Below are 26903 nucleotides of genomic sequence, written 5' to 3'. Positions count from 1 at the left end.
TGTAGGGGCCAAGGCCAGGCTGTCCCAAGATGGGCCACTTTGACATGAATGTTATTTTGAGTTAAAAGCAATAGAAACCCAGAAGATTCAGGAAAAGCTCTTTACCTCCCCCTCAACTGCCTGCCTATACTAGGAAGAGAACCATTAACAGAGGTTCTTCTTTTTCTAAGATATTTATTTGTATAATAGGGCCATCTTTGTTTTCTAAAAATCTCTCACCTCACTGCTGTCTTGCTCAGCCCCCTACCCTCTCCTTAAATTATATTGCTTCACTGTCTTTGGATTTCATACGTAGGAACTATATTTGATCTTCTCTTGTTAATCTGTCTCATGTCAATTTGATTTTTTGGTCCAGCTATAAGGACCTTGAAGGGCAGGGAACATTCTTCCTCCACAATGACCAAATACATACTTCTCAGAAGTCACCGTATCACAGAAGATAAATAGGAAACAACTGTACTGCACAAAGAATGGTTAAATGGTTATGTGGCACATTCCAACCAGGAATTTTGTGGCCATTTAAAGCTTGTAGCAAGCTGTAAGACTGTCAAGATATAGTAAGATGAAGTCATAGAATAGTATTCATGGTGTTACTAAGTTATATAAAACTATTTAAAAAAACCTGTGACTGTGTTTGGTAGTGTATTTTTAAAAAGATCTTGAAGGCTCTACCAAACCATTTTAAGTAGATAGACTCTCCTTTCACTTACTACTCTGTAATGACTCTGAATTGGGAACTTTTTATGAGCATGTGTTACTTTTATAATTTTATTTTATTAGATTTTTCTTAAGTAGACTCCATGCCAAATGTGGGGTTTGAACTCAAGACCCTGGCATCAAGTCACATGCTCTACTGAGCCAGCCAGAAGCCCCTGCTTTTATAATTTATAACAGCTTTTAAAGCTGGTGGCAACAGAGAAGTTGAAAGAAAGAGTCTGAAGACAAGAGTGTGATGGGAAAGGAGGAAAATCCCAGAGGGAGCAGGAACAGATAATGATCATAGCATAAGTAGCAGCAGGAGTAACTAACATTCATTTATCAATTGAAATGTTCCAAACTGTTCTAAATGCTTTACAAGTATCAGGTCACTTAATTCTTGATGATTCTGTGAGGTATATATTATGTCAAGGAAATGGTGGCACAGAGAGATCAGGCAACTTGCACAGTCTGATAGCTCACGGATGGTGCAGTTGGGATTCAAAACAAGGCAGTCTGGATCCAGAGCCAGCACTCTTAATCACTGCCCTCTACTGCTGGCTGAGAGTTGGGGTCCAGAGCACAGGTGGAGGCTGGCCTAACAGGAAGAGAAACTTGATTAAACCACTGTATTAATTTTCTATTGCTGCATAGCAAATTGCCACAAACTTAATGGCTTCAAACATGTATTATCATACAGGTCTGTGGATCATAAGTCTGAGCAGATTCCACTGGGTTTTTGGCTTAGAGTCCCGTAAGACCAAAATCAAGATGTCAGCAGGGTTGGACTCCTTTATGGAGACCCTGGGTAAAGATTCTTTCCTTTGGCTGTAGGACAGAGTACCCCATTTCCTTGCTGTTGTTGGTCAGGGGCCTCTAATGTGTCTGCTGCATTCCTCACCTTGTAGCCCCCTGTAGGCCTGTCATCTTTAAATCAGCAATGGTACAAAGGAATGGAATCTGAGTTCCTATTCCTTCCTATCCAGAGTTTTCTCTGGCTGTTCTTATTTGTTTCGGAACACCCAGATAATGTCCCTGTCCTTGTAAAATAATCTAATTATGAAAGTAAAATTTTCATATTAATAGTCGTGGAGATAAGTGGGGAGAAATGTTGGGACCATTTTAGAATTTTGTCTACCACAACTGATGATAGATTGGTGGGATGTCTTGGTGAAGGGAGGTCTGAGGGCTTGTAATGCCTTCCTGGATAGGAGTGGAAAAATGCTCCTTTGAAGGTAGATGCTTGAGAATTAAGGTTTGAGTAGGTGACTAACACATTTTTGGTTTGCTAAAATTTGGGTCAGCTTTATGGGCTCAGTGGAGTTTGGAGATGATGAATTTGTGGGGGTACCAATCTACATAGCTGTGTGATTTTTCTCTAGTAGTCTGGGTACAGATGCAGAAGAGGTTTGAGGTCTTTCTGCGAAAGCTGGGCAAAAGGACCACAGGTCAAGGGAGATGACAGGCTTAAGTGATGGACTCTGGGCTTTAGGCCAGAAACAAAAGACAGACAAAACCAGAGTGAAGGAATAGAGACAGCAGTTACCTTGCAGGGCTGTAGGAGATGGTCAGACTTCCAGTTATAGCAGGAAGTGGAAGAAGACTCAGTAAGAGGTTTAGGATACAGAACAGTGGTTCCCCAAGTGTGGTTCTCAGACCAGCAGTGTTAGCATCATTTGGGGTCTTGTTAGGAAAATTCCCAGGTTTACCACAAACCTAATGAATTAGAAACTCTGGAAGTCCAGGAGCACAGTAATCTGTTTTAACAGGCACTGTAGTAGGTATTGATGCTCCAAGGCTTGAGAATCATTGACGTAGTCTTTCATATTGTTTAAGAATGCTTTTATTGTCAATAGGTTTCCAGAGGGATAGTAAGAAATTCCTAGAAGAAGAGAAGAGTAGGAGACTAGTAGGAAACACTGAGACATAACGGGAGAGGACAAGTGGCCTATGTTCTGCATGCTGACCTAGGATGCCAAGGATAAATGTAAAAGATGCATGGGTTAACTGGCCTTAGAATTCTCAGAAATAACAAGCCTAAGCCTGCTGATTCCAATCCGGACCAATGTGTTACTGAGGTACTGCTATTTCAAGGCCAAGACTGGGAGCATTTATTGATGAGTAGGAAATGGGTCCATTCTGGGACTGGATTGGCTGTTCTCAACCTCCAGGGAATGAGTCAGAAATGGGAGAAGAGTTACTGGGGCCCTGAAAACAGCAACAGCCCCTGCTCAAGAGGAAGGGACACCTCTGAGCAAGCTCTATCTCCATATGGTTCAGTAGAAAACAAGACTTACTCTCCCTTGCCTGCAGGCACCACTCTGATGGGAGCTGCTTTTGCTGTGGCACAAAGAGCACAGGAAGGCTGTGCTTAACTAACAGGAGGATGGAGGAAGTGTGGGATGTATTTTGGGATGTGGGTAGCTGACCCCATATAATAATTCCCCTATATTCTTAAAAACATTATGATTCAATGACTGTTGGAAAAATCTTAGGACTCAGTTAAGATCTAAGCAAGTGAAAAACAATGTAGCCACACAAGATTTTTTCATTGCTGTTACAGGAACCTCTCCTCATCAATTAACATACCATCTCAGATGATGCAGTTTATGGTGCAGCAATGCCAAATGTACTGGATATTAAAATAATCCGCTTTATACTGTTAAAAAAAAGTGTACACACGGCTGTGTATGTCATTTGTGTAAAAAAACCCCCTATATTTGTGATATACAAACATTTCTGGAAGACAAAACAAGAATGTGGTAAAACTGGGAGCCTTTGGGGAAGGGAAATGGGTAGCTGAGGGAGAAAAGAAAGAAGAATTTTCACGATTAAAATTACGTGAAATTACGTACCTTTTAAATTTGGAGCACATGCATGCATTATTCAGAAATAAAAATTAACTACATTTTAAAAATAAATAATGAACTTTTATTATGCTGACCACAGAGACAAGCCCCGCCTAGAGTCTCTGGGGATTCTGGGAACTCGCCTGGGGAGGGGAAGGCTGCAGCAGCACCTGGAGGGAGATTCCTCAGAAACTACCCCCCAGGCCCGCCCCCCTGTCAGAGGCAGCTCAAGGAGTCACAAACTGCAGGAGCAGCAGGAGGAAGACAGTGACCAAAGCTTTCCTGCCTGAAATCAGCCACCATCCAGAGCCAGTGCCCTGGCAACACACAACTCACCCTCCGGGGGGCATGTCTTCACCAGAAGGCAGGTGGGAATTCGCACGTGTGACACCGAATGCCCTGCTCTCTCAGGGCCTCCGAGTCCTCCCCGATTCCACCCCCTCTGGTCCGGGGTCACTGTGTCTGATTTTGAGAGGAGAATGTGGAGTAAGTCCAGTCCTCGTCAGTCTGAGTCTGAACTGTCATTCGACTTGGAAGACTTATGCTTTCGTTTCTTCTTCTTCTTCTTTTCTTTTTTCCTTTTCTTATGCTTTTCTTTCTTCTTCTTTTTCTTGTGTTTCTCTTTACATTCTGAGGAGCTGGAGCTGCTCCCATCTTCATCGGAGGTGGAATCCTCCAGTAACTGTTTTAACTGCTGTATCCTAAACATGGAAGTTTGACCAAAGAACCATATTTAACTTAAAAAAATTGCAGATAACAATGATGAAGAGCAGCAGTGAGGGTAAAAAATGTCCTGAATAACCACCTTGCTGAAGACGGTCCTTATTTTTATTTGTGCATGGCTTCCCCGTTCTTGTCCACAGCCATGCCTATCTGACAGTACTGTAACCAGTGTACAGCCATTCTGCATTCTTTTCATTGTCCTAAATATTTCTGCATGTGTCTCGAGTCCTTACTACATAACTTGTAACAGATGTCTACTTTCCTTACTCACCGCCCCCAACTGCTCAAGTAATCTACTTCCTCAAAACAATTATTACTCAGAGTTGCTGGTTTGAGAAAAACAAACTCTCCCGTTTCTTCACTCTATCTTTGTTCATGTCTAAGGATAGTTTTTGACAATAGCTCAGATCCTTGAAGACACTGGAGAAGATAAACTAAACTATGGTTGCCAACATCAACTGTGTGATAAGCAGGCTGGGCCAAGGCCACTGCTTTAAGCTAACCCAGATAGAACAAAGCTGGCCTGCTCATTCCCCACACACTAGCCTTTCCAGTGATCACTCCTGCCTTCCACATATTTCACAACTAAATTAAAGTACCAAATCACTTGTCTAATACCAGAATGGGTGCTTACAACTTTATATAAGAATGTATTATTATCACCAGGACCACCTCACCTTATGTCTTTTTCATGTCTTTTATTCTCTCGTATGATGTCATACATGGGATCTTCATGTGCCTTGAGGGTTAGAGAAGGGTAAAGTTGGATTAGGTCTTCATGGACTGTTAAAGTAAAATTAAATCTGTATTTCACTGAAACCAGTTTTTTTTTTCCTGTTTGGTGTAATTTTATATTAAAAATGTTCTAATTCTTCTTTAAAGGTCACCATCACTTCAAACTCATGGAAGTTTCAAAAAAGATTTTCCAATTCTACAAATATAATTTGATAAAATATAATCTAAATAGTCTTTTACAGGATATAAACCATTGCAGAATCATTATTAAGTGTTATTCAAGGTTAGAAGTATTGAAGCAATTCTATGTGAACAGATGATCAAGAGATATTTTAAACAAAATAAGTTGGAAAATGATATGTAAGAATTATTCAATTACAGGTGCACAAAAACATATGTATATGCCCAAAAAGAAATGTAGAAGTATACTCATCAAGCTACTTTATGCATTTTCATAAATGTAGAGAGGCAGTATCAGATTTGAAAAATCAATTTTGAAAAGCTCCAGTGTAACAGGTCAATTTTATTAAATAAAGCAAATGTATTCTTGTAACATTTGTATAATTTAAAATACTTAGAATATGACTACACATATACTGAATTTTGTGGTATGTCAATTATCTTTAAAAAGGTTTAGTAAAAATTTTACATATTAAAGAGAAAAAAGCTAAAAATGTCTATATTTGTACCATTCAGAGAAATCCATTGCTAACATTTTAGTGTCGTTGTTCCAGTCATCATTCATAATTTACAAAAACTTATATGTACAACTCTATTCTCTTTTTCACTTAAAGATTTTATTTTTAAGTAATCTTTACACCCAACATGGGGGTCAAACCTACAATCCTAAGATCAAGAGTCGCATGCTTTTTCAACTGAGACGGCCAGGCTCCCCATCTTTTTCACTTATATTTTCATGAGCATATTCCTATGATACTACACATTCTTCTAAAACATGATTCTTAAAAGCTGTATGACTTATCTGTTACAGTACTTATGTTGCTGTGCTGGTCACTGCAGTTTCCTATTTTTTCTTTTTTTTTTTTTAATGTTTTATTTATTTCTGAGAGAGAGACAGTGTGAGCAGCGGAGGGGCAGAGAGAGATGGAGACACAGAATCTGAAGCAGGCTTCAGGCTCTGAGCTAGCTGTCAGCACAGAGCCTGACGTGGGGCTCGAACCCATGAACCGTGAGATTATGACCTGAGCTGAAGTCAGATGCTTAACCGACTGAGCCACCCAGGCACCCCTTTCCTATTTTTCTTTACTCTACTTTTCAATCATATAAATAATTCTAAATAATCCCTTATAGATTAATAAAAATTTGTATACATTGATTTTTGTTATACCCTTAGGATCTATTCTTAGAATTTGGATTTCTGAATTAAAAATACATGAATTTGTTCATTTTTTTGAGAGTTATGACCAATTTATCTGTTACAGGAACTGTAAAAATTGCCATTCTAGGGAGCATTGATTTAACCAGAATATTTTCTTCAAATTTTTAAATGAAAGCACAAGTTTTAAATGTCTTAAAATCCCTGGCAAATGTTTGTGGACTCCAGTTTGATATCTGGTGATAATCCCAATCTATCTGATAATAGCACAGTTGAATTGACTGAAACTAACTGAATTAATAGTCGTTGGAGGTGAGTGTTAAAACAAAGTGGGGAAGGGGTGCCTGGGTGGCTCAGTCAGTTAAATGTCCAACTTCGGCTCAGGTCAGGATCTTATGGTTTGTGAGTTCGAGCCCTGCATCAGGCTCTGTGCTGACACCTCAGAGCCTGGAGCCTACTTCAGATTCTGTGTCTCCCTCTCTCTCTGCCCCTTTCCTGCTCACACTTTGTCTCTCTCTGTCTCTCAAAAATAAATGAATGTCAAAAATAAAAAAGTGGGGTAATGACAGATCTATTTTACTGTTAAGAAAGATCTATTTTACTGTTATATAAAGACAGATCATTTATACACACACTTCTACTTTATAATAGAAAGATATTTAATTTTTAGACAAAGACTGGGCAACTAGAATGATCATTTTGATTATGAAACAAGATAATAAGTAAAAAGTGACTGAATACATAACAATGTCTTTCGGAAAGAGAAATCAGTGTTCCCAAGGCATAAGCAAGTAACACTTTAATGAAAGTTAATTTTTTGTTAATGAACTAATCTATTACACAAATTCAGTTTAAGAGAGATGTAGTTAACAGTAGATACTTTGGCCAAAAGGCTCTGGGAATGTATTTCATGTTAACCTTCAGTTCACTGGTAACTGTCTGAGTCACTGACAGTTATTCTCCATCTTTGGTAAACGTAAATTGAAACTCAAGAGTTTTACTTACTACTCTGAACTGTTCTAACTTTTGATTGCCTTTGATAAAGAAAGGACATTCTTTGTCGCCTGTTCGGTGACCATACCGTTTACAACGCCAACCTAAAACAAAGAAAAGGGATATACTTCTGTAAGGTAATGCAGTTTTACTTAATTAAGATAAAGTATCAATAGATCATACTAAAGATATTCTTCATTAGATTCCAATTTCTAAAGCAAATGCAATTAGCGGATGAACCATGTTAAGATACCTGAAAATTAAAAAAAAAAAAAAAAGATACCAGAAAATTGAGAGAAAACAATTTGCTTCCTCAATCATCCTTTAATCTTGGGTTTTAGAAACGAGCCAAGTAGAGGTGCCTGGGTGGCTCAGTCGGTTAAGTGTCCGTCCGACTGTGGCTCAGGTCATGATCTCATTGCTATGAGTTCGAGCCCTGGGTCAGGCTCTGTGCTGACAGCTTGGAGCCTGGAGCCTGCTTCAGGTTCTGTCTCCATCTCTCTGCCCCTACCCTGCTCACGCTCTCTTTCTCTCAAATATAAAATCAAACAAACAAAAGGAAATGAGCCAAGTAGTTACTAAGCAATCCTGTGCTAAAAGCAAAGTGATTTTTTTTTTTAATAGTGTGTTATAGGTTGAACTGTGTTGCTTCCTCTACCCTGTTCCCCTGTTATGTTGAAGGTTCCTCAAAATGTGACCTCATTGAGAGACAGGATCTTTAGAGAAGCCTGGGACAGATCCTTCCTTCACAGCCCTCAGAAGGGATCAACACTGCTCACACCCTGACTGCAGACTGATAGTCTCCAGAACTGTGACACAATAAATTTCTGTTGTTTAAGTCACTTGAGAGCCTCTTCAAAAATGAAAGACAAGGATGAAAAAACAAATAGAAAACACCAATTTGGAAGAAATAAAAACATAATAAGCAAAAGAAAAAATTAACATCCTTAGAGAACATATTGCAACAACAGAATAAAAAATCATAGAAGAAGAAAGAGATTTTGGAATTGAAATAAAAATCTTAACTGAAGGATTGGCAGATATGTTGATGAAATAGTCTAGAAAGCAGAAAACAAAAATAGGACAGAAAAGATCAGAAATTAGAAAATCATTCTAGGAAGCTCATCGGTTGAGCTCTAGCCCCACATCTGGTGAACTTGAGTCCCACTTCGGGTGAGCCCCACCTTCTCTCCCTCTCTCTCTACCCCTCACTCACTTGCACCTTCTCTCTCTCTCAAAAAATAAAACAAAATAAAAAACTCTTCTATAATAAGAAGTCAAAAGATAATGAAGCAACCTGAAAAATCAAGAAGCAGGAATATAATTCAGATACATGGAGATAAACTTCAAAATACTATTTTTCCTCAAGTTTTACTTAAGTAATCTCTATACCCCATGTGGATCTTGAACTCACAACCCTGAGATCAAGTGTCCCATGCTCCTTTGCCTAAGCCAGCCAGGCGCCCCCCAAATAATCTTCTTAAAAGACATTTACATGGTTACCTTTAGGGTGAGGTGAATGGGGCATAGAAACTAGGAACTATTATTTTAATTATGTGCATGATGAATCTTTGTACAAAAAGTGTCTTTAAAAGACAGCAGTACCCTTTCTTCAAATACCAAATACCATTAAGCTGGATGAAGGTGTTGCGGCTCTGGGGAGATGGGGGTGTGCACTCCTGCTCTGGACCCCCTCTCTGTGGCTGCGGCTCCTTTCAGGTCACACGGATGAAACCTTAACATCACTGATGGGGGGTGAATGACTGAGGCAAGACCCAAAGGGACCTGCCCTCCAATGCATCCCTGTCCCTCGTGGCATTTCTGCAATGGAAATTCTTTCTGTTACTTGAATATTACCGAGGTGTGTACTCCAAAGGCAGCTACGGTCCTGTGGGCAACCACTGCCCTTGGGAGTGAGACTTGCTCTGCCTCTTACGTCGGACACTCACTAACATATGCAGGTCGGCTTCCTTAACTATGAAACAGAGATCATGCCTCGGCTTAGCAGGGCTTGGTGAGAAAAAAACAAAAAGGAAGTAAACACACTTTGTAAGTCGTGGTGTGTAAGTTGTGTGTACTGAGGAGTGTTACCTGAAACTCTCCCATACTCACACTGCATAACTTTGACTTCCTTCCCCAGGGGCATCCAAAGTCCTTTAGTTGGTGCGTGAGCCAGAAATTCCCTGGCATGTTCGTTGCCTGGTACATCTGGTATACAGTCTTCTGGCTTAGTCTCATCTTCCTAAAAAAGGAAAAACGTGTACACAACGTGGCAAAAGAACACTGGAATTCTCTCCTACCTCCTTCAGAATGCAGCCCTGCCTGACTCTCACATGGGCTGGACATGCCCATGTCATTCTAAGTTACCCTCTCTGGTAGAAAGAAAGACAAATTATACCTGACAGAAAACCCAGAAATAAATGTACCAGAAGAACTAGATCATGAAAATGATATAGCTATTCTTAGAGAAATATTACTAGTTATTATTCACATAGGAATGTTCTGAGCTCCAAATTCTGACTCTAGGTCAAAAAAATTAGATTCTAAAATCAAGAAATTTTCTGCTAACTTAAAAACCTTGTGGAGTGAGGCAAAGTGTAGAATTATGTAAGATTTTCTGAAATGATAAAAATAACATGTTAAATTAAAAAAAATTATTATACCATGGAGTTCACGGTCATGTTTTACAATCTCACATATGCTGTATTTATGAAATGTACTTTCATCACCAAATAAGTTCATTACACAATTAAGGTGTTATTTATATGTATTTTTACCTTCTGATTTGTTTCAGTTCGTGTGAATATTAAATTTATAATGAAAGAAGGTTTTCTAAAGATCTTTTCATTGAAAGTGAGCAAGCAGAAAGTTGCTCTGGCCTCTAACAAGTTCTCTAAGTCCCACACCAGGGGCTGGACTGGAGGAGATTCCAGTCTCCTCAGAGAACAGTAGTGTTCGATGACACTCAGGAAACCAGCAGTGAGTCCGAGATGGAGCACAGATCTGGGAGAAGACGCAGCCACAGCAAGGGACAGAGAAGGGGACCAATCGCTGAGGAACACGTGGGCCTGCCATTGTTTCTTAGGGAACAGACACACAGCTGATTACATTTCTATAAGGACACAGGCTGGAGACACAAAGCCCAAAGTGTACGGACTGACTGGCATCTGCAGGGAGAAGCAGGGTTATGATAAAAGGCTGGTCCAAACTTTATGCAACAGGTTTTCATAACAAGTTACTGAGTCTGAGCACTGAGTCAAATATGTCTGAGAGAATAACCAAAGGAACAAACTTCACACTGACCTTGATAAGCCCAGGAGGAGGTTTTTCATAACTAAAAAGGAAAAGAAAAAATACCATCAATTATGTTAACAGGAACATAATACATTTTAATGAGCAAAAAGCAACTGCAGGCCAAAATGAAAAGAATATCTTTAGTAAAACCTTAAAACTACGTTAGATCTAAAGCAGTAAAATATGCCCAGCAGTCAGAGATCTTATATAAGTAAACTGATGTTACACCACATCCTGCAGAGATCTAGCACTAAAATTCACTGAAATAATAACTTGGTGTCTGAGCCCAATGACTTTATTTGTGAAGAAGAGAAAGCAAGAGATTGCAGGGGAAATGTGCGGGAAGACACGTGAGCTAATCATGCTTCCGGACTGTCACTGTTGTCAGGTTACTGACTTACCATAACCTGCACTTACTCAGCATGGAAGATGCTTATGGGGAGAAGGTGGAGGAATCTGTTCTAACTTGGATGGGGCAGTGCAGCGGGGCACGAGCGAAACTGGAGGGAACGGCTTGTTGCAGGGGATGGAGGTGACGGTGATCTGTCCTAGAGGCTTCCCCTCCATTTCCCTGCCCACCCACCCTGCCCGCAGAGTGAGCCATCCATTCCTCCGCTTTGTGCCTGTACTGACTGGACTCGGGGCGCAGGACCCCTGCACGGGGCCTGGACGACACTCTTTACTGAATGCTGCTAGAGGAAGCAGATGTATGATATGTGGGAATCACCAAGGAGCTCACAGACCCCCAAGGACCTTAAGGGTAAAGACACATCATGCCTATGCTCCCGATTCATTTTCACTTCCTATCACTCTGTCGAAGTGCCCCAAAAGGGTTCTGAATTCCAAATCTGGAAAATCAACACCAAATGCTAATGTTCATTTAAAAAATTGTTTTTTTTGGTTTTTTTTTTTAAAATTTTTATTTCTAGGAGAGAGAGAGAGAGAGAGAGAGACAGCGTGAGCAGGGGAGGGTCGGAGAGAGAGGGAGTCACAGACTGAAACAGGCTCCAGGCTCTGAGCTGGCAGTCAGCACAGAGCCCGACGCGGGGCCTGAACCCACGAACCGCGAGATCATGACCTAAGCGAAAGTCGGACGCCCAACCGACTAAGCCACCCAGGCGCCCCTAAAAAATTGTTTTTTAGGTTGAGATACAATTCACATATAACATTATGTTTAGGTACAATCATGTTCATTTTTAAGTACTGTCACACAACTGGCTATCAAACACACTGGACACACCCCCTTCCCTCAACAAAAAAAGTAGCAATTGAAAAATCAAACAGAACAACTGAACATCTTAGATCTTGTTAATATAAAAAGACTCTATAAATAATATTTTGACAGAGGGGATCTGAGCAAGGCTGGTTTAAAATTGTGATTTGAGAGGCACCTGTGTGGCTTAGTCAGTTGAGTGTCTGACTCTCGATTTTAGCTCAGATCATGATTCCAGGGTCAGGAGTATGGAGCCCCATGTTGGGCTCTGCATTGAGCATGGAGCCTGCTTCAGATTCTCTCTCTCCTTCTGCCCCTGCCTGTCCCCAGCTTATGCAATCAATCAATCAATCAATCAAAGTTGTGTTTTGACTCTAAAAGCCTGGAAATGCAGGAGTCCCCAAACTGCTGCACATAGGTGGTGAGCTCAGAGATGATTAGTTTTCTGGATTTTGTTTAGTGAAAATGTCTTACTTTTAGCACAAGGAAAACATTAATAAATGTTAAAATGGTAAATCATTTATCTAATAGTCAAATAGATATTGGTTATCCCAAAAGGAATGTAGGACAATATCCAAAACAGTTTAAGTTAACAACAACAATAAAAAGAATAGTGTAAAGTATTTGGTGTGCTTCCATTTGTGTATATGGGGAAAAGGAGACTGTATGTACATATGTATAAACACAGATATGCCTTGTTATGAATAGCAGACCTCTGGAAGGGTGCTGAGGGAAGGACCTTTATTTTTCATGATATTTATTTACATGTAAATATATCACCTCAAGTTTTTTCATTACACACACACAAAATGAAATTCATGGCATTTTCCTTATACCTATGTTGGCTAAAGCCCAGGCGAATTTCCCTCTGAAAGGAAAACCAAAGGTAATTTGAGATATTAAAGAAAAAAGGGCCAAAAATATGCTATTAGCAGCTCCCTTCTGTTATAGAGTTATATAGGCTCCATTTTTGTTTTAAAATTTTAGTGTTTTTTTCTGTAATTTTTTTCAAGAACTAAGTCTCCACTCTAGCTCTATTTAACTTGGTATTTTCCTCCTAACAAAAAAGAATGGGTAAAATAGGGGAAACTAAACTTATCAGGCAATATTGAAGATTCAACTTAAAAACTTACTCCTTGCAGAAGTATCCATCCAGTCAACAGTTATGCCATGCATAGTGCTAAGTATCAGAAGAGAGAACTAAGGGCATGGAAAACTTGCTTTTGCCCAAAATCCCTAGGAAGAATGAAGCACTGCACTCAATCCATGGATTTATTTCCTTGAGTAAAGAAAATCAAACTCATTACTAAATTGCATTATTTCTGTTATTTGATTCTCTGTATAACTGTGCAACTGTCTTGATAATGAAGATGTTTTGGTTTTTTTGAGTAGAAAACCTCCACATTCCAGGTGGAATATTTCTAGTTCTAGATCAGTGTGACTGGACTTTGGAAGTGTGAAAAAGAAAAGCACAGGCCCAAAATGGAGCCAGTTAGGCCAGGTCACCAAAGTGGACCTTAATACATACTCTAACTACAGTTTCAACCTCATCCATAAATGTAGTCTTCACCTTCAGTGGTAATTTTCTGATTGGTACCAATAAATGAATCTGTCACATGGGCCCTCCTACCCCCCAAAAGAAAGATGAAGTAATCTGCATGATAAAACTCCCTGCTCTTCCAACTAAGGGAAAGGGACTTTGCCTGGAACAATCCTTTCTTTTCTTTTGCTAATAACTTCATTCACCATCTTACTTGTAGAAATCTTATGTTTTGTACAACTCTTTGGAGCATCTCTCTATTTGCTAGATGAGATGCTGCTGGATTCATGAATCAATTAATAAAGCCAATTAGATCTTCAAATTTACTAGGTTGAATTTTTGTTCTTTAATATAGGTAATGTTTTTTGTTTGAATTGACTCATTCTCACTGCTCACTGTTGTGAATCCAGTTTTCCCTAAACATTTTCCCCCACATCGCTTATTTATCCTTTTTATTTATTGTGATAAAATTTACATACCATAGTTCCCTAGGTTTTGACAACACTCTCCTCCCCAAAGCAAAATACCATGAGGCTGTGGGAGTTAGTAACAAGGACAATGATCTCTTGCCCTCTCTGAGGCAGTGGCTGGGTCAAGTGTGTGCAGATATCAAATGAATACACTCTTGGTTGTTGATGCTGGGAACATCCATATGGAGGCAGATAATTCTAAGGAGTTTGTGAGGGGAAATGTCAAGCTATGAGGCAACATTGGAGCAATGCCCTGACATATATACCAAGTTAATAGGAAAGAGAGTTACAGGGTTTTTAATCATGGATTTTAGTAAGGATAAGCTTCCATCATCTGGTTTGCAGATCAGGAATCACTTTTTTTTTTTTTTTTTAAATGTTTTTATTTATTTCTGAGAGAGAGAGAGAGAGAGACAGAGACAGCATGAGTAGCGGGGGAGGATCAGAGAGAGAGGGAGATACAGAATCTGAAGCAGGCTCCAGGCTCTGAGCTAGCTGTCAGCACAGAGCCCAATGAGGGGCTTGAACCCATGAACCGTGAGATCATGACCTGAGCCGAAGTCGGATGCTCAACCAACTGAGCCACCCGGGTGCCCCAGGAATCACCTTGTTATAGCAGAAAACTTGCCCTGCCCTGCTCAGCTGCATGGACTGGGAAGGCCCTCCTTATATCTGGCCAGGGACTGAACTGGGAGAGACCCAGAAGCCTGAGAGAGAGGAAGTAAGTTCTGAGGCTTGGTGTCTGGGTACTCAAAGAGCATCTCAAGCTCTTAAAGGGATTTGTATCTCTTCTATATGGAGTAATACATAAACGTTTTAGCTCAGATCTGTACCTTAATGTTGTAAGCCTCCAGGGAAGGACTCATTTTAATACTTCAGAAAGGCTGCAAAGTATAGAAACACTTAATGATTTAATGTTTACTTCATCCTGACCCTCTTTTTATGCACCAACTTTTTTATTTAAAAAAATTTTTATAGTTTATTATTATTTGAGACAGAGAGACAGAGCATGAGCGGGGGAGGGGCAGAGAAAGAGGGAGACAGAATCTGAAACAGGCTCCAGGCTCTGAGCTGCCAGCACAGAACCCGATGTGGGGCTCGAACCCACGAACCACGAGATCATGACTTGAGCCGATGTTGGATGTTTAACCGACCGAGCCACCCAGGTGCCCCCTTATGCACCAACTTTAAAGATCCTTCAGAACAGGGTGAATATTGGAAGTTACAGGGGTGAGGGAAAATTGACCGAGGGAAAAGAGAAATGCTTTTTCTTTGGCGGATGTGATATTATGACTTACATAATAAGAAATATATATTTGGTCTTCATGCACTGTTCTGGCACATAGCTCCTAAAACCTTGTAATTTCCTATATAAAGACCATAGGAAACATCTTTTCTTATAATGTTTAGTTTTGTTCCTAGTTCCTGAAATAGGTCCAGAACTATAAAGGTGAAAAGTTTCTTTTGTTATTCATAACAAGCCCCTTTCAACCAAACTGTTTATGTTAATGAGGTGACTATAGCAAAGCTCCTAAAGATGAGGACTGTTTGCCAGGGGAACCGATTCTGTGTTTAGAGAGCCGGAATTTTCAGTCTTACTTTTGGGAGATGCCAATGGCCACTGGTTAATCAATCATGCCTATGTAATGAAGCTTCTATAACTGCGTCGTCCCCCCCCCCCCCCAAGTAGAGTTCAGAGAGCTTCAAGGTTTAACACATGGAGGTGGGGTGCACTTGGAAAGGACATGGAAGCTCCATGCCCCTTCCCATACACCTTACTCTATGTATCTGTTTGATCTGGCTGCTTCCGAGTTATAACCTTTTATGATAAATCAGTAATCAAGTAAGGGCAGTGTTTTCCTAGTCCTAAGAGCTGCTCTAGCAAATTAACCAGAGGAGGGTGTTGGGGGAATCTCTGCTTCACAGCTGATGGGTTAGTAGCAACCTGGACTTGTGAGTGGCATCTAAAGCGTTTGGAAGGGGGTAGTTTTGTGAGACTGGACCCTTAACCTGGGGGTTCTGATGCTGACTCCAGGTAGACCGTGTCCGAATTAAATTTGTAAGACATTTACTTGGTGTCCTCTGAGAATAAGAGAATTTCTTGCTGGCGTTGGAAACCTTCCACACAGAGTAGTGCTGTGAGTGTAGTATGAATGTAGAAAAGGAAAACAGAAATGTTTTTTCCTTCACAGCAGGTGAAGGATGAGAAATGCCATGAATTGTTACAGCAAGGAAAACTTCCCTTTGACTTCATCTCTGGATGCTTCCAAATAAGATTGTGGTGGAGGCTTCTCTGCTCTCATCCTCACCATCATTAATCTAAAAATTCTTCTAAAGGGACAGAGGAGGACTTAGTCCCCGAAGATTACATGGTAAATGACTGGGTATAAACAGAGTTAACTTTTTAGGTATGGTATTTCCAGAGCAAATTTGCCTGAATCAAGGTGATAGTCCCATCAGCAACCATTCATTAGAAACATTAATGCTATACCTTATGGACTGGGACTTAATGGAGCTTGGAAGGGAGGAGGTAACATTTACATAAATACTCAGTAATCCAATAATACTTTCTTTTGCCATAGAGGTGTACAAATAACATATGGCCAAACTAAAATCCACATTCCTGGAATATGTAAATGCTTTTGCATTAATGGAAAGGAAGTGTGATGAAACTGACTACACATTTTACAATCTGTTATTATTAGCAACTTTTTCCTTCATTGATTCCAACAATTGAATGCTACACCAAAAAAGTGATGTTAAAAAGTCCATTTTACAGCTGTTTCTCCAAATTTAAAGGAATGTGGTTGATGTTTCTTTCTAGGGCTGAACAATTCATTTGTTTATGTAACATGTTAAAACAATATTTCTCAAAGCCCAAAGTAATATTTAAAAATAACAGATGTGGGGGGCATCTGACTGGCTCAGTCCATAGAGCATATGACTCTAGATCTTTGGTTTGTGAGTTTGAGCCCTGGGCCCCACACTGGTATAGAGATTACTTAACAAACAAAAACAAACAAAAAAACCAGATCTGGAAATGTGAGGGTGTTTATTGTGTAGGTTGGCTTCTATGCTGTAACAGTTAAGAACTATGCACTCTTTATAGTTAATCCTGAGAAATAAAAAAAAAAAGTTGGCAGAGGCCCTTTATTTTGTACCATCTGTGAAGCCTTGCTATTATATCATTCAGATTGTAATAAGTTGCTCTGAGCAGTGTGAAGGCTAAATTTAGATAAGAGGGGAAAAACTTCATCTTCCCAACTGGGTATGGGGAAAGAAATCTTTATTTTCCCAAGTACTTAAAAATAGTCCTGTATTTCTGTGTTCTGGCATAGAATTTCTTTTGGAAGAGTCCTTCATGTAAGCATACTCAATTCCAGTTGTTCCCACAGCTTGCTCCTATGGTGTGGAAGGCAGAGATGAAACTACCATATACATACCAGAATCTCATTCTTTTATGTCCAGCAGATAAGGAACACTTGAATAAACAGAGCTGGAGCATGGGTTAGAGCACAAGGTGGAAGACCCAAATGCCCTTGGGGTCCTGGCAGGTTTGGTCAAAGGGTAAGAAAAGGTAAGGTCAAGTGTAAGAAACGGACTAGAAGAGTGTGAGGGGAACTAAAGAGGGCATACCAGGGGGTAAAAGGATTTGATTCAATTTGTAAAAAACCACAATGGAGCATCCCATTTAAAATGGCTGGCCAGCCAACTTGCTTATTTGACTTCCTTTTCCACACTCTTTTAAAATGACAGTAAAGAAATAAAAAAGGTAGGTAGCTACCAAAACGTCTTGAGAGGAGATACTAGCATAGAACGATTTTGAGACAAGGCTGGGAAGACAATGGAAAGTAGAAGAAAGGGAATGACTTTTTTTTTTAGCTGGAATAAGTTACAAGCTTTGGAAGACAAGGGTTAGGAATATGAACACTGAGTGATTGAAACCACCAGTGTTCTCCTTCCCCACAGCCAGGAGACGGTGTGTGCCCTCACCCCTGAGAGAGACAGCAGGTATAGTCCCCTGTGACACTTAACTGGAGAGGCCCTGATGAGAACACTGGCATAGCTCAGAGTGGGAGTGAGGGTGAGCACCGGGTGAAAAATTAACTCTGGAACCAAAGCCCCCTACCTCTCCACCCCAATTCAGGACACTGGTAGCCTGGCCTATTTCTGGCACCCAGGCCTGAGAATGGAAGATTCTTCTTCGTACAAGCTGAACAGGCCTCAGAAAAAAACCCTCTACTTCCTGATATGTGGGTGTCTCCCCATGCAAAAGGCAGACTGCAGTCTGATATCCTTATGGTGAGACTTACCAGTCAATAAACCAGCACCTTTGCATTCTCTCTCTCTCTCTCAACTGCTCCCTTCAAAATAGCTTTATAATGCCTCACTTTTAATGGGGGAGATCCACGGGTCCCTGCACATTAGGAAAAAATCTCTAAGTGTAAGAAATCACAAGAAAAGGCAAAGAAGAAACAGACAATAGAAGGAGAAGAAAACAAAAAGAGGAAAAAAATGAGTATCCTCAAAGATGATAGATTTGTTACTGATGAAACAACAGGATGCTAAGAAAAACAGAATTCTCAAAATAAGAAGTTCTTTAAAGTTAAAAACTGAAACTTAAATAAAGTTTGGTGGTGGAAGGATAAGAAGCTAAATCCTATAGGATAAAAAGACAGAAATAGGAGTGAAAAGAGGATCACAGAAGTCTTAGAGTAAGAAAAAACAAAATGGAGGGAAGGAAATTAAAACACAGATAATGTATGTATATTAAACACCCATGAAGTATCTAGAAAAAAAAATCTGAAATCCAGTGAGGAAAAGTTCACATCATGAAACTGCAAAATACTAAAAATAAAGAATTCTTTGAAGCTTGCAGAGGTGGGGGAGGTAGAACAAGTTCCTTATAAAAGAAAGAGAATCAAAGTGGCATCAGATTTCTCAACAATACTCGGAGCTAGGAAATGTAGCATACCACCTTAGAAACCAAGTGAAAATAATTTCTAGCCTAGAATTCTATACCTAGCCGAACCAAATATCATGTTTGAGGGTAGAATAAAGACATTTTGAGATACGTAAAGACTCAACAAATTTAACCCTAATGCACTTTTTTTTAAAAAAAAATTTTTATTTCTTTCTAGGAGAGAGAGAGAGACAGCGTGAGCAGGGGAGGGTCAGAGAGAGAGGGAGACACAGACTCCGAAACAGGCTCCAGGCTCTGAGCTGGCAGTCAGCACAGAGCCGGACACGGGGCTCGAACCTACGAACCGCGAGATCACGACCTAAGCGGAAGTCGGACGCTCAACCGACTAAGCCACCCAGGCGCCCCAACCCTAATGCACTTTTTATAGGCAGTTATATATTTCAACAAACTGAGGTAAAGAGAGAAAGAGGAAGACACAGAGTCCAGGAATGGGATCCAAGACAGGAGAGTGATAAGGTCAGTTGTACAACAGATCTAGAAAGTAACCAGAGTGTACTTACTGGAGAAGAGAAGGAAGATTCTAGGTTTTAAAAATAAACAAACTGACAGATTGTCTGATATGTTGGAACATGTAGAAAAAGTACCTTCAGCTTTTAGAGCCTTTGGAATAAAATCAGCAGGAGATAATAGGAATTTAAGCGTTGTGTTAACTAGTTAAAAAATAGCAGTTGTACTAGAAAGCAGAAGGAATCACAGAACACCATTTGGCTCAAAGTAAACAATACTGGGGCGTCTGAGTGAGTCAGTTGCTTAAGCGTCTCACTTCCATTCAGGTCATGATTTCACCGTTTGTGAGTTAGAGCCCCGCATTGGACTCTGTGCTGACAGCTCGGAGCCTGAAGCCTGCTTCGGATTCTGGATATCCCTCTCTCTCTGCCCCTCCCCTGCTTGCGCTCTCTCTCTCAAAAATAAGTAAACATAAAAAAAAAAAAAACCTGAGCCATACTGAATAACTATAATAATGCCAATATCTACTACTGATTGAACAAAAATTATAATGAAGCTATATTGAAAGAACATACAAGATGGGTCGGGAGAGAGAACTAAACCCTCATTTATGTGACATGAGGTTTAGAGGTAATGTTTATTGTTCAATCTAAAAAAGCAGTATAAGCATATGATTTAGAAATTAGTTAAGCCCCAGAAGAAAAAAAAAACTAAGTTTCTTTGTTGAAACCTTGGTTGGAGGGAGGGGTGCTGGGAATGTATGGGTGACTGGAGAGCAGGGATGCAAACCCTGAATTGTTAATTCAGTCTTTTAGTACTATTTGATGTTTAATCTAAACATAAATAACAATAATAAACATTTTGACTTAAAAGTAAACAAGTCTGTTAACTAGCCAAACCAAATATGCCAACAGTCTAGAAAGTTTAAATCCCTGAAATGGAAAAATCCAACCGATCTGAGTATCAGACACCTGGGGTTGTCTTTAGTTTTGCGAGTTTGCAGGTCAATGTATCCTTGATCAGCTTACTTAACTCCTGAACCTGCATTTCCTCATCTGCAAAAGGAGGTTAAAATCTCTCCAATGTCTATGAGTGCTTTGTGAGCTACCGTACAGTGTTAACCAACATCTGGTATCCCACAGTTAAAGCCACTGAGGGTTAGTCTAGACCCTACTAAGCTCAGGCTTATCCTAGGCAAAGATTTTCGAGAATGTGCAGTGCACAGGGCAGGTTCAGGGCAAGAAGAGGCCAGGTCTGTGCATGCTAACGATGTAGCGCCTGTATCCTGCAACCACGGCCTTACTAAGGTGAAATTCAGCTCAAGGGCCAGGATGAAAACAACAGGCCTGGGGCGTCTGGGCGGCTCAGTTGCTTGAGCGTCTGACTTCAGCTCAGGTCGTGATCACAAAGCTCATGAGTTCGAGCTCCGCGTAGGGCTCTGTGCTGACAGCTCAGAGTCTGGAGCCTCCTTCCGATTCAGTGTCTCCCTCTGTCTGCCCTTCTCCTACTCAAGGTTTCTCTCTCAAAAATAAATAAAAACATAAATTAAAACAAACAAAAAAACCCAAAAACAGCAGGCCAGCCTCCTACAAGGCAATGCATTTTATGTCAGAGCTCTCAGGTTAATTACAAAGGATCTGACTCCTTTGAGGACTTTTCTTTACATGATCATTTTAAAAGTAATAGAAGTGCCTGAAACAGAAACGGGGTATTTACTGAATAACTCAGGGAACAGCAAACTTACAAGTTAATCTTCCAGAGCTAATTAGAGTGGCAGAATCACAGAAGAGCACCGAAAGGCCGCAAGCCCAGCGCCCAGCTGATGTTTCCAACTCCTCTACAACCTGCCCTTCTCCCACAGGCTACGGGCAGTGTCCTCGAACCCGCTGGAACCCGGCGTGCCCGGTGCCTGAAGTGAGGCCACGCGCACCAGCAGGAACGGGAGCCTCCGGTCCTAATTCTTCCTGCGGGGCTGGAGCTGGGCTCTCCGTAGCTCCCACCCTCCACGCTGGTCCAGATTCTCAGGGCTGAAGAGAGCCAGTCGCCACGCTCTTCCACCTGACAGCCGCCTTCGGGATCTCTAGGGACAGTCCCGCACCCCGTCCTGCAGCCCTCCCTCCGCGCCGCCCCAACTGCACAGGACGGCCGCCTCTCGTCCCCCGTCGCAGCCGATGAAGACCAGGCGGGTTTGGGCCGGTTCACTGCGGGCCCGCTGAACCGACACCGTGAAAGGGCAGGACCGCGGCGCTCACTGCACTTGCCGCGCGTTCAGTCCCCAAATCGCGACGCAGAGCCTACTGAGTGCCGCCGGATCCTCAGCGCCCGCCCCGCAGAGCCCGGGCCGCACGCCGGCCTCGCGCGCGGAACCAGAGCCCGCGCTTGCCCCGCCCGCCCAGGCCGCTCCGCGCGCGCGGGCAACGGCCCTTCGCTCCCCGCGGAGGCGCCCCTGGAGGTCGGGTGGCCGCGCCGCGCGGGGCGGGAACTGGGGGTTGACGTGGCCCGGGCCCGCTGCCCGCGTCCCCCCGGGACCCAGCCTCGCGCGTCCCCGCGGCGCCGGGCACCGCGAACGCACGGCTCGCGGAGGAGCGCGGGCGGCGCGGACTCACAAGGACTCCAGGTGCTTGAGCTGCTGCAGCTGTTGCGCGTCGTGTCGCCGCCGCTTCTGCTCTCGGCGCCGCTGCAGCTCCTGCTCCGCCGACTCCCGCGGCCGCCGCGCGCCCCCGGCCCGCGCGTCGTCACGCCCCGGCCGGGAAGACATCGCGGCCGGCGCGGCGGAGGCGACCCGCGGCGCGCCTGAGGCGGCTCCAGTAGCTGAAGCGGCGAAGACGGCACTTCCTCCGCGCCGCGCCCGGCCGGCCCCGCAGCGCCCCCTCCCGCCGTCCGCTCGGGCAGGGCCCGCTGCCTCCGCCGAGGCCTCCCGGTCCCCGCCTCCCGCCAGGCCCGCCGGCCACCTCCCTGCGCCGCGGCCCCCAGCCCGCGCTCGGAGCGCCGTGGCCCCGCGCCTGGCCTGCGGGCGCCGGAGGTCGGAGGGCGGCCCCTGGCGGCGGCCGCGAGGCGGGCGGGGGAGGCCTGCGGGGCAGCCGGGAAGCCCCTCCCCCCGGAGGCCGGGAGCGGGTGCGAGGTGACTTCGTAGCCCCAGGTGGGTCCAGGGGCGCTGCTGCTACGCGGTGCTGGGCTTCAAACAGCTTTGAAGAAAGCAAGGCTCTCTATAGAAATTCTCTAATTTTCCAGAGCATGGTTAAAACAGCGTACAGTTTATTTAGACAAGTTTTGTGTGCTGGACAAAAAAGCTGTATATACTGAGCACTTTTTAGGTGTTGGTCATTGAGCTAAGCCCTTAATTGTTGATTTAATCTTTAAAAACTCGGGGCACCTGGGTGGCTCAGTCGGTTAAGCGTCCGACTTCAGCTCAGGTCATGATCTCACGGTTCGTGGGTTCGAGCCCCTCATTGGGCTCTGTGCTGACAGCTAGCTCAAAGCTCCGAGCCTGCTTCCGATTCTCTCTCTGACCCTCCCCTGCTCACGCTGTGGCTGTCTCTTTCTCTCAGAAATAAATAATTAAAAAGAACATTAAAAACTTACTCAGTGCTGTTGTTACCCGTATGTATTAATCTTACCTTATTGTGTAGATAAAGAGGTTCAGGGGCGCCTGCGTGGCTCAGTCCTTTAAATATCCTACTGTTGATTTCCACTCAGGTCATGATCCCCTGGTGCCTTAAGATCAAAATCCTTACCCTACCCCTGCACTAGGCTCTGTGCTGACTGCACGGAGCAGGCTTGGGATTCTCTTTCTCTGCCCTTCCCCCACTTATTCTTTCTCTCTCAAAAATAGATACATCAACAAATTTTAAAAAGGAGGCCCAGAGTCAAATAGCAGGCCCCAAGATATAGAAGTAGTAATTCCTGGAGCCAGGATGGAAAGTGTTAAGTGCTTAATTAGGTTGCATTTTGAAAATGTGTCTGATAAGTTATGATAATCGTTTTAGCTTTAACATAATGGAAGAAACCAGGAAGGAAGTAACAGCATTGGGAATATATCCCTCAAATGTGGTGTTCAATATAGTTAATGCTTAAAAGATATGAGGAGCTCATTTGGATTTATTAGAGAAAATAAAAATGAACAAATGTATAAAGGCTATGAACAGAAACAAAATATTACATTGATATGTCTAGAGCTTGGAAATCAGATTCTCTTATTAAAGGAAAGAACTGGTGCATTAACCAGTCTAGTGCTTGATACAAGTTGCCTGAACCAGTAAGGTGCCTGAAATATCCTGGGCGTGAGGTATTCAGTTCTGGTTTTCCAGGTTTGATGAACTACTTGATTCCCTTCAAACTAATTTTTGTTTAAACCAGCTAGAGTGGATTCTGTTGTCTATGACTAAGAACTGTCAGAAACAATGTTTGATTGCAAAGTTAGTTTTATTTTTTTTATTATTTTTTAATGTTTATTTTTTGAGAGAGAGAGAGAGAAAGAGAGAGAATGTGACAGGGGGTGTGGGGAGAGAGAGAGACAGAGGATCGAAAGCAGGATCTGTGCTGAGAGTGGAGAACCTGATGGAGGGCTCAAACTTAAACCATGAGATCACGACCTGAGCTGAAGCTGGACGTTTAACCAACCTAGCCACCCAGGCACCTCACAAAGTTAGTTTTTAAAATTAATCTAGATAGGGGTACCTGGGTGGCTCAGTTGGTTAAGTGACTGACTCTTGATCTCAGCTCAGTTCTTGATCTTAAGGTCTTTGAGTTCAAGTCCTCCAGCTGCTTCGCCCCTTTGTGTTCTATGCTGGGTGTGATGCCTACTTAAAAAAAAATCATCCTGCATGTCCTGATAATAAAGGAATATAATGGTAATATAATTCATTATTTAGAAACATAAGGTTTCCTTCTTACATTTTAAACTAACCTCTTCTAATTGTCACACATGAGAGGTGAGGGTACTCCGTAACTCAGTCATTTGAAAAGTGGAGTTCCTGGTCCCAGCTTGTGTGGAAGCCCCTGCTACTGCTACTAGTGTGATTTCACATGTTTGAGCACATCTAGTCCATGTTTGAGGTGAGCTTTCCAGGATCCTGACAGTATCAGGGCCCATGGAGCCTCCTGAGCAAGAACCCACCCACTAATGGTCATAGGCATCAGGCACCCCAGTTTGGTCAGGAGTAAAGCCACCCTAGGAGGAAAGGAATAATTTCGGTCATTTGGTTGGTGTGAACCACTCAGATTCATCTCTGGTATGCACCATGGACTCGTCTGAACTCCCGGGAGTGCCAGAAGCTGTGAAGTTAGAAAGGTGGAGGAAAGAGCTGATAAAAAATTCAAAAACAGTCATTTATTCATTCATCAAACAGCAAAATAGACCTGCTATGTAAATAATAAATTGCCTTTGTGAAGTTTATATAAGAAAAATGTTGAATCGACAATTAACCCACATATTAAGATATCAGTTATGATCAGTTCTATGAATATATATGGAGGTATTTATTCCAGTGGTGGTCCAGGAAGTCTTCACAGGGAAGGGGACATATCAGCAGAGACTTAAAGGGTTCATAGGAATGGAACTGAGGGAGCAAAGAAAGGAAAGCATCCCAAGAGGCAGAACAGTCTGTGGAAAAGATGCTTTGTTACAGAAGAAACTGAGAGAAGGCCAGTGTGGGGCTGGAGCCGGGGAACAAGAAAAACCATGAAATGAGACTGGAGAGGCAGACAGGACAAGATTGTTCAGGATCTTTTAGACCTTGTGAAGGACCTGGATCTAAAAGTAAGTGTGGTAGGAAGGTAATGAAGAAAATAAAATTGGAAGAAGTGATTATCATACCTGAATTTTAAATATTTCTCTAGCTACCATCTGGTACCACATTATGTGATGCTACACATATTCTGCAGGTGTTGATGTGCCAAATCTGCTTTTATGATGTTCCAGAAACATAATATTCTATATTATTCCAGAAATATTTATTGGACTGTTAAATGTTATATTCATATTGTTCAAACTTTGGGTCAAGAGTCATTAGAGGATTGTGAAGTCAACTTAGGGAATTGCTGGCGATATTGTAAACTATGAAAGAAAACAGAAAAGAACAGAAAGAAATATCAGAGCGTGTCATGCATAAATAAGCTAGGTATTATCTTTGCAAATTAATTTTGCCCAATGAGTGAAGGCAAAAAATAACCGAGCAATTAGCTCAATAAATAGTTGGCTTGATGATTGGCATAGTTCTCTATGTCTCTAACATGTATGAGTTTTAAAAAATAACATCTGCTCCGTGGACAGTTCTGCTTTGGGTTGGCTTGATGGATCCCAGCTCTGCTGGACTTGGTTGGTCCAAGATGACATCACTCATGTGTCTAGTGGGGCTGTGGAAATGACCCGACAACATGTTTCTCATCTTTCAGCAGACTTCTACAGGTCATTCACAGAGAAGTGGTGGCTGTATTTCCAAGAGAAGCATGAGAGGGAGAAGCTCTTTTTGAGGTTTTGCTTGCATATTTACTAATGTCTCACTGACCAAAGCAAGTCAAGTTCAGATTTAAGGATAGAGATGCCAATTCATGATGTAAAGAAGTGTGCAAAGATGGAAAAAAATTACAGCTATTTTTGTAACCTATCACACTCATTAAGAGGAATTATGGCACCAGCTGTTGAAAATAAACCTTTCATGCTACAAATGATAAATTACCTTAGCTTTCTCAGCAAATAGTATTCTTCATACTATCCCATGCTATCACTGAAATAGGTTGAATTTGGATTATCACAAGCCTTCAGAAGCTTTTCCTGTCACAGGGAATATGTATTTTTTAAAAAATTAAGCAGTTACATGAGGGCACATGGGTGGCTCAGTCAGTTAAGTGTCTGACTCTTGATTTCTGCTCAGGTCATGATCCCACAGTTTGCAGGATTGAGCCCTGAGTTGGGTTCTGCACTGACAGCGTGGAGCCTGCTTGGGATTCTGTCTCTCTTTCTCTCTGCCCCTCCCCTGCCCATACTTGCACTCTCTTTCTCTCTCTAAAAATAAATAAACATTTAAAAAATTAGGCAGTTACATATCCTAGCAGGCTGAAATATAAATTAGTAACTCAAGATAATTTTGATTTAATTATTTTCATACAGTATTTTATTCTATTATTTAAAAACTTTTATTCTGGGCTACCTGGGTGGCTCAGTTGGCTAAGTGTCTGACTCTTGGTTTTGGGTCTGGTCATGACCTCACGGTTTCGTGGGTTCGAGCCCCCCATTGGGCTCTGTGCTGGCAGCCTGGAGCTTGCTTGGGATTCTCTCTCTACCTCTCTCTCTGCCCCTTCCCCACCCACACTGTCTTTGTCTCTCTCAAATAAATCTTAAAAAACAAAACAAAACTTTTATCTAATTACAAAGGTAATGCATGCCATTGAATGAGTAGTGGAAAACAATGAACATACAAAGGAAAAATCAATTCCTAAGTCCATTGTGTAGCCACAGTAAGGATTTTTGTGAAAGTCCTTCCAATATTTTCCCTTTATTTTTCTTTACAAAATACAAATGGCATACATCTGTTACATTTTTTTCCTCACATTATGAACACTTCAAGTCAAATGTTTCAATAATTTGAATTTTAATGGCGGAATAGAATGTCATCATAGTTTGCC

At 41.9% G+C, this 26903-nt stretch overlaps 1 protein-coding gene across 3 annotated transcripts in view; it reads right to left on the bottom strand.

Annotated features, from left to right (window-relative positions):
* The window catches only part of RP9 (RP9 pre-mRNA splicing factor), a 40237-nt gene extending 18104 nt beyond the window's left edge, over nucleotides 1–22133 (bottom strand). Inside the window, exons 1-7 of one of the 3 annotated variants that reach the window (XR_005531571.1) lie at nucleotides 21887–22133; nucleotides 10636–10666; nucleotides 9445–9574; nucleotides 7345–7436; nucleotides 4946–5007; nucleotides 3882–4246; nucleotides 866–1294 (exon numbers count right to left, since the gene is read on the bottom strand). Coding sequence is in view for 1 of the 3 variants with exons in the window: in XM_039251154.1 (XP_039107085.1) it covers nucleotides 4048–4246; nucleotides 4946–5007; nucleotides 7345–7436; nucleotides 9445–9574; nucleotides 10636–10666; nucleotides 21887–22038 (666 nt within the window). In the remaining 2 variants the exon portion in view is untranslated. Of the gene's footprint in view, nucleotides 1–865; nucleotides 1295–3604; nucleotides 4247–4945; nucleotides 5008–7344; nucleotides 7437–9444; nucleotides 9575–10635; nucleotides 10667–21886 lie in introns of those variants that run through there. The other 2 variants (XR_005531572.1, XM_039251154.1) reach the window with 2 other exon arrangements.
* Between the last annotated feature and the right edge of the window lie 4770 nt (nucleotides 22134–26903).

This window comes from Hyaena hyaena, unplaced genomic scaffold (genome assembly GCF_003009895.1).
Source record: "Hyaena hyaena isolate Hyena2069 unplaced genomic scaffold, ASM300989v1 scaffold_387, whole genome shotgun sequence".
NCBI lineage: Eukaryota > Metazoa > Chordata > Mammalia > Carnivora > Hyaenidae > Hyaena > Hyaena hyaena.
Note: the sequence above shows the minus strand (reverse complement) of the source record. Positions and strands in the feature narration are given on the sequence as shown.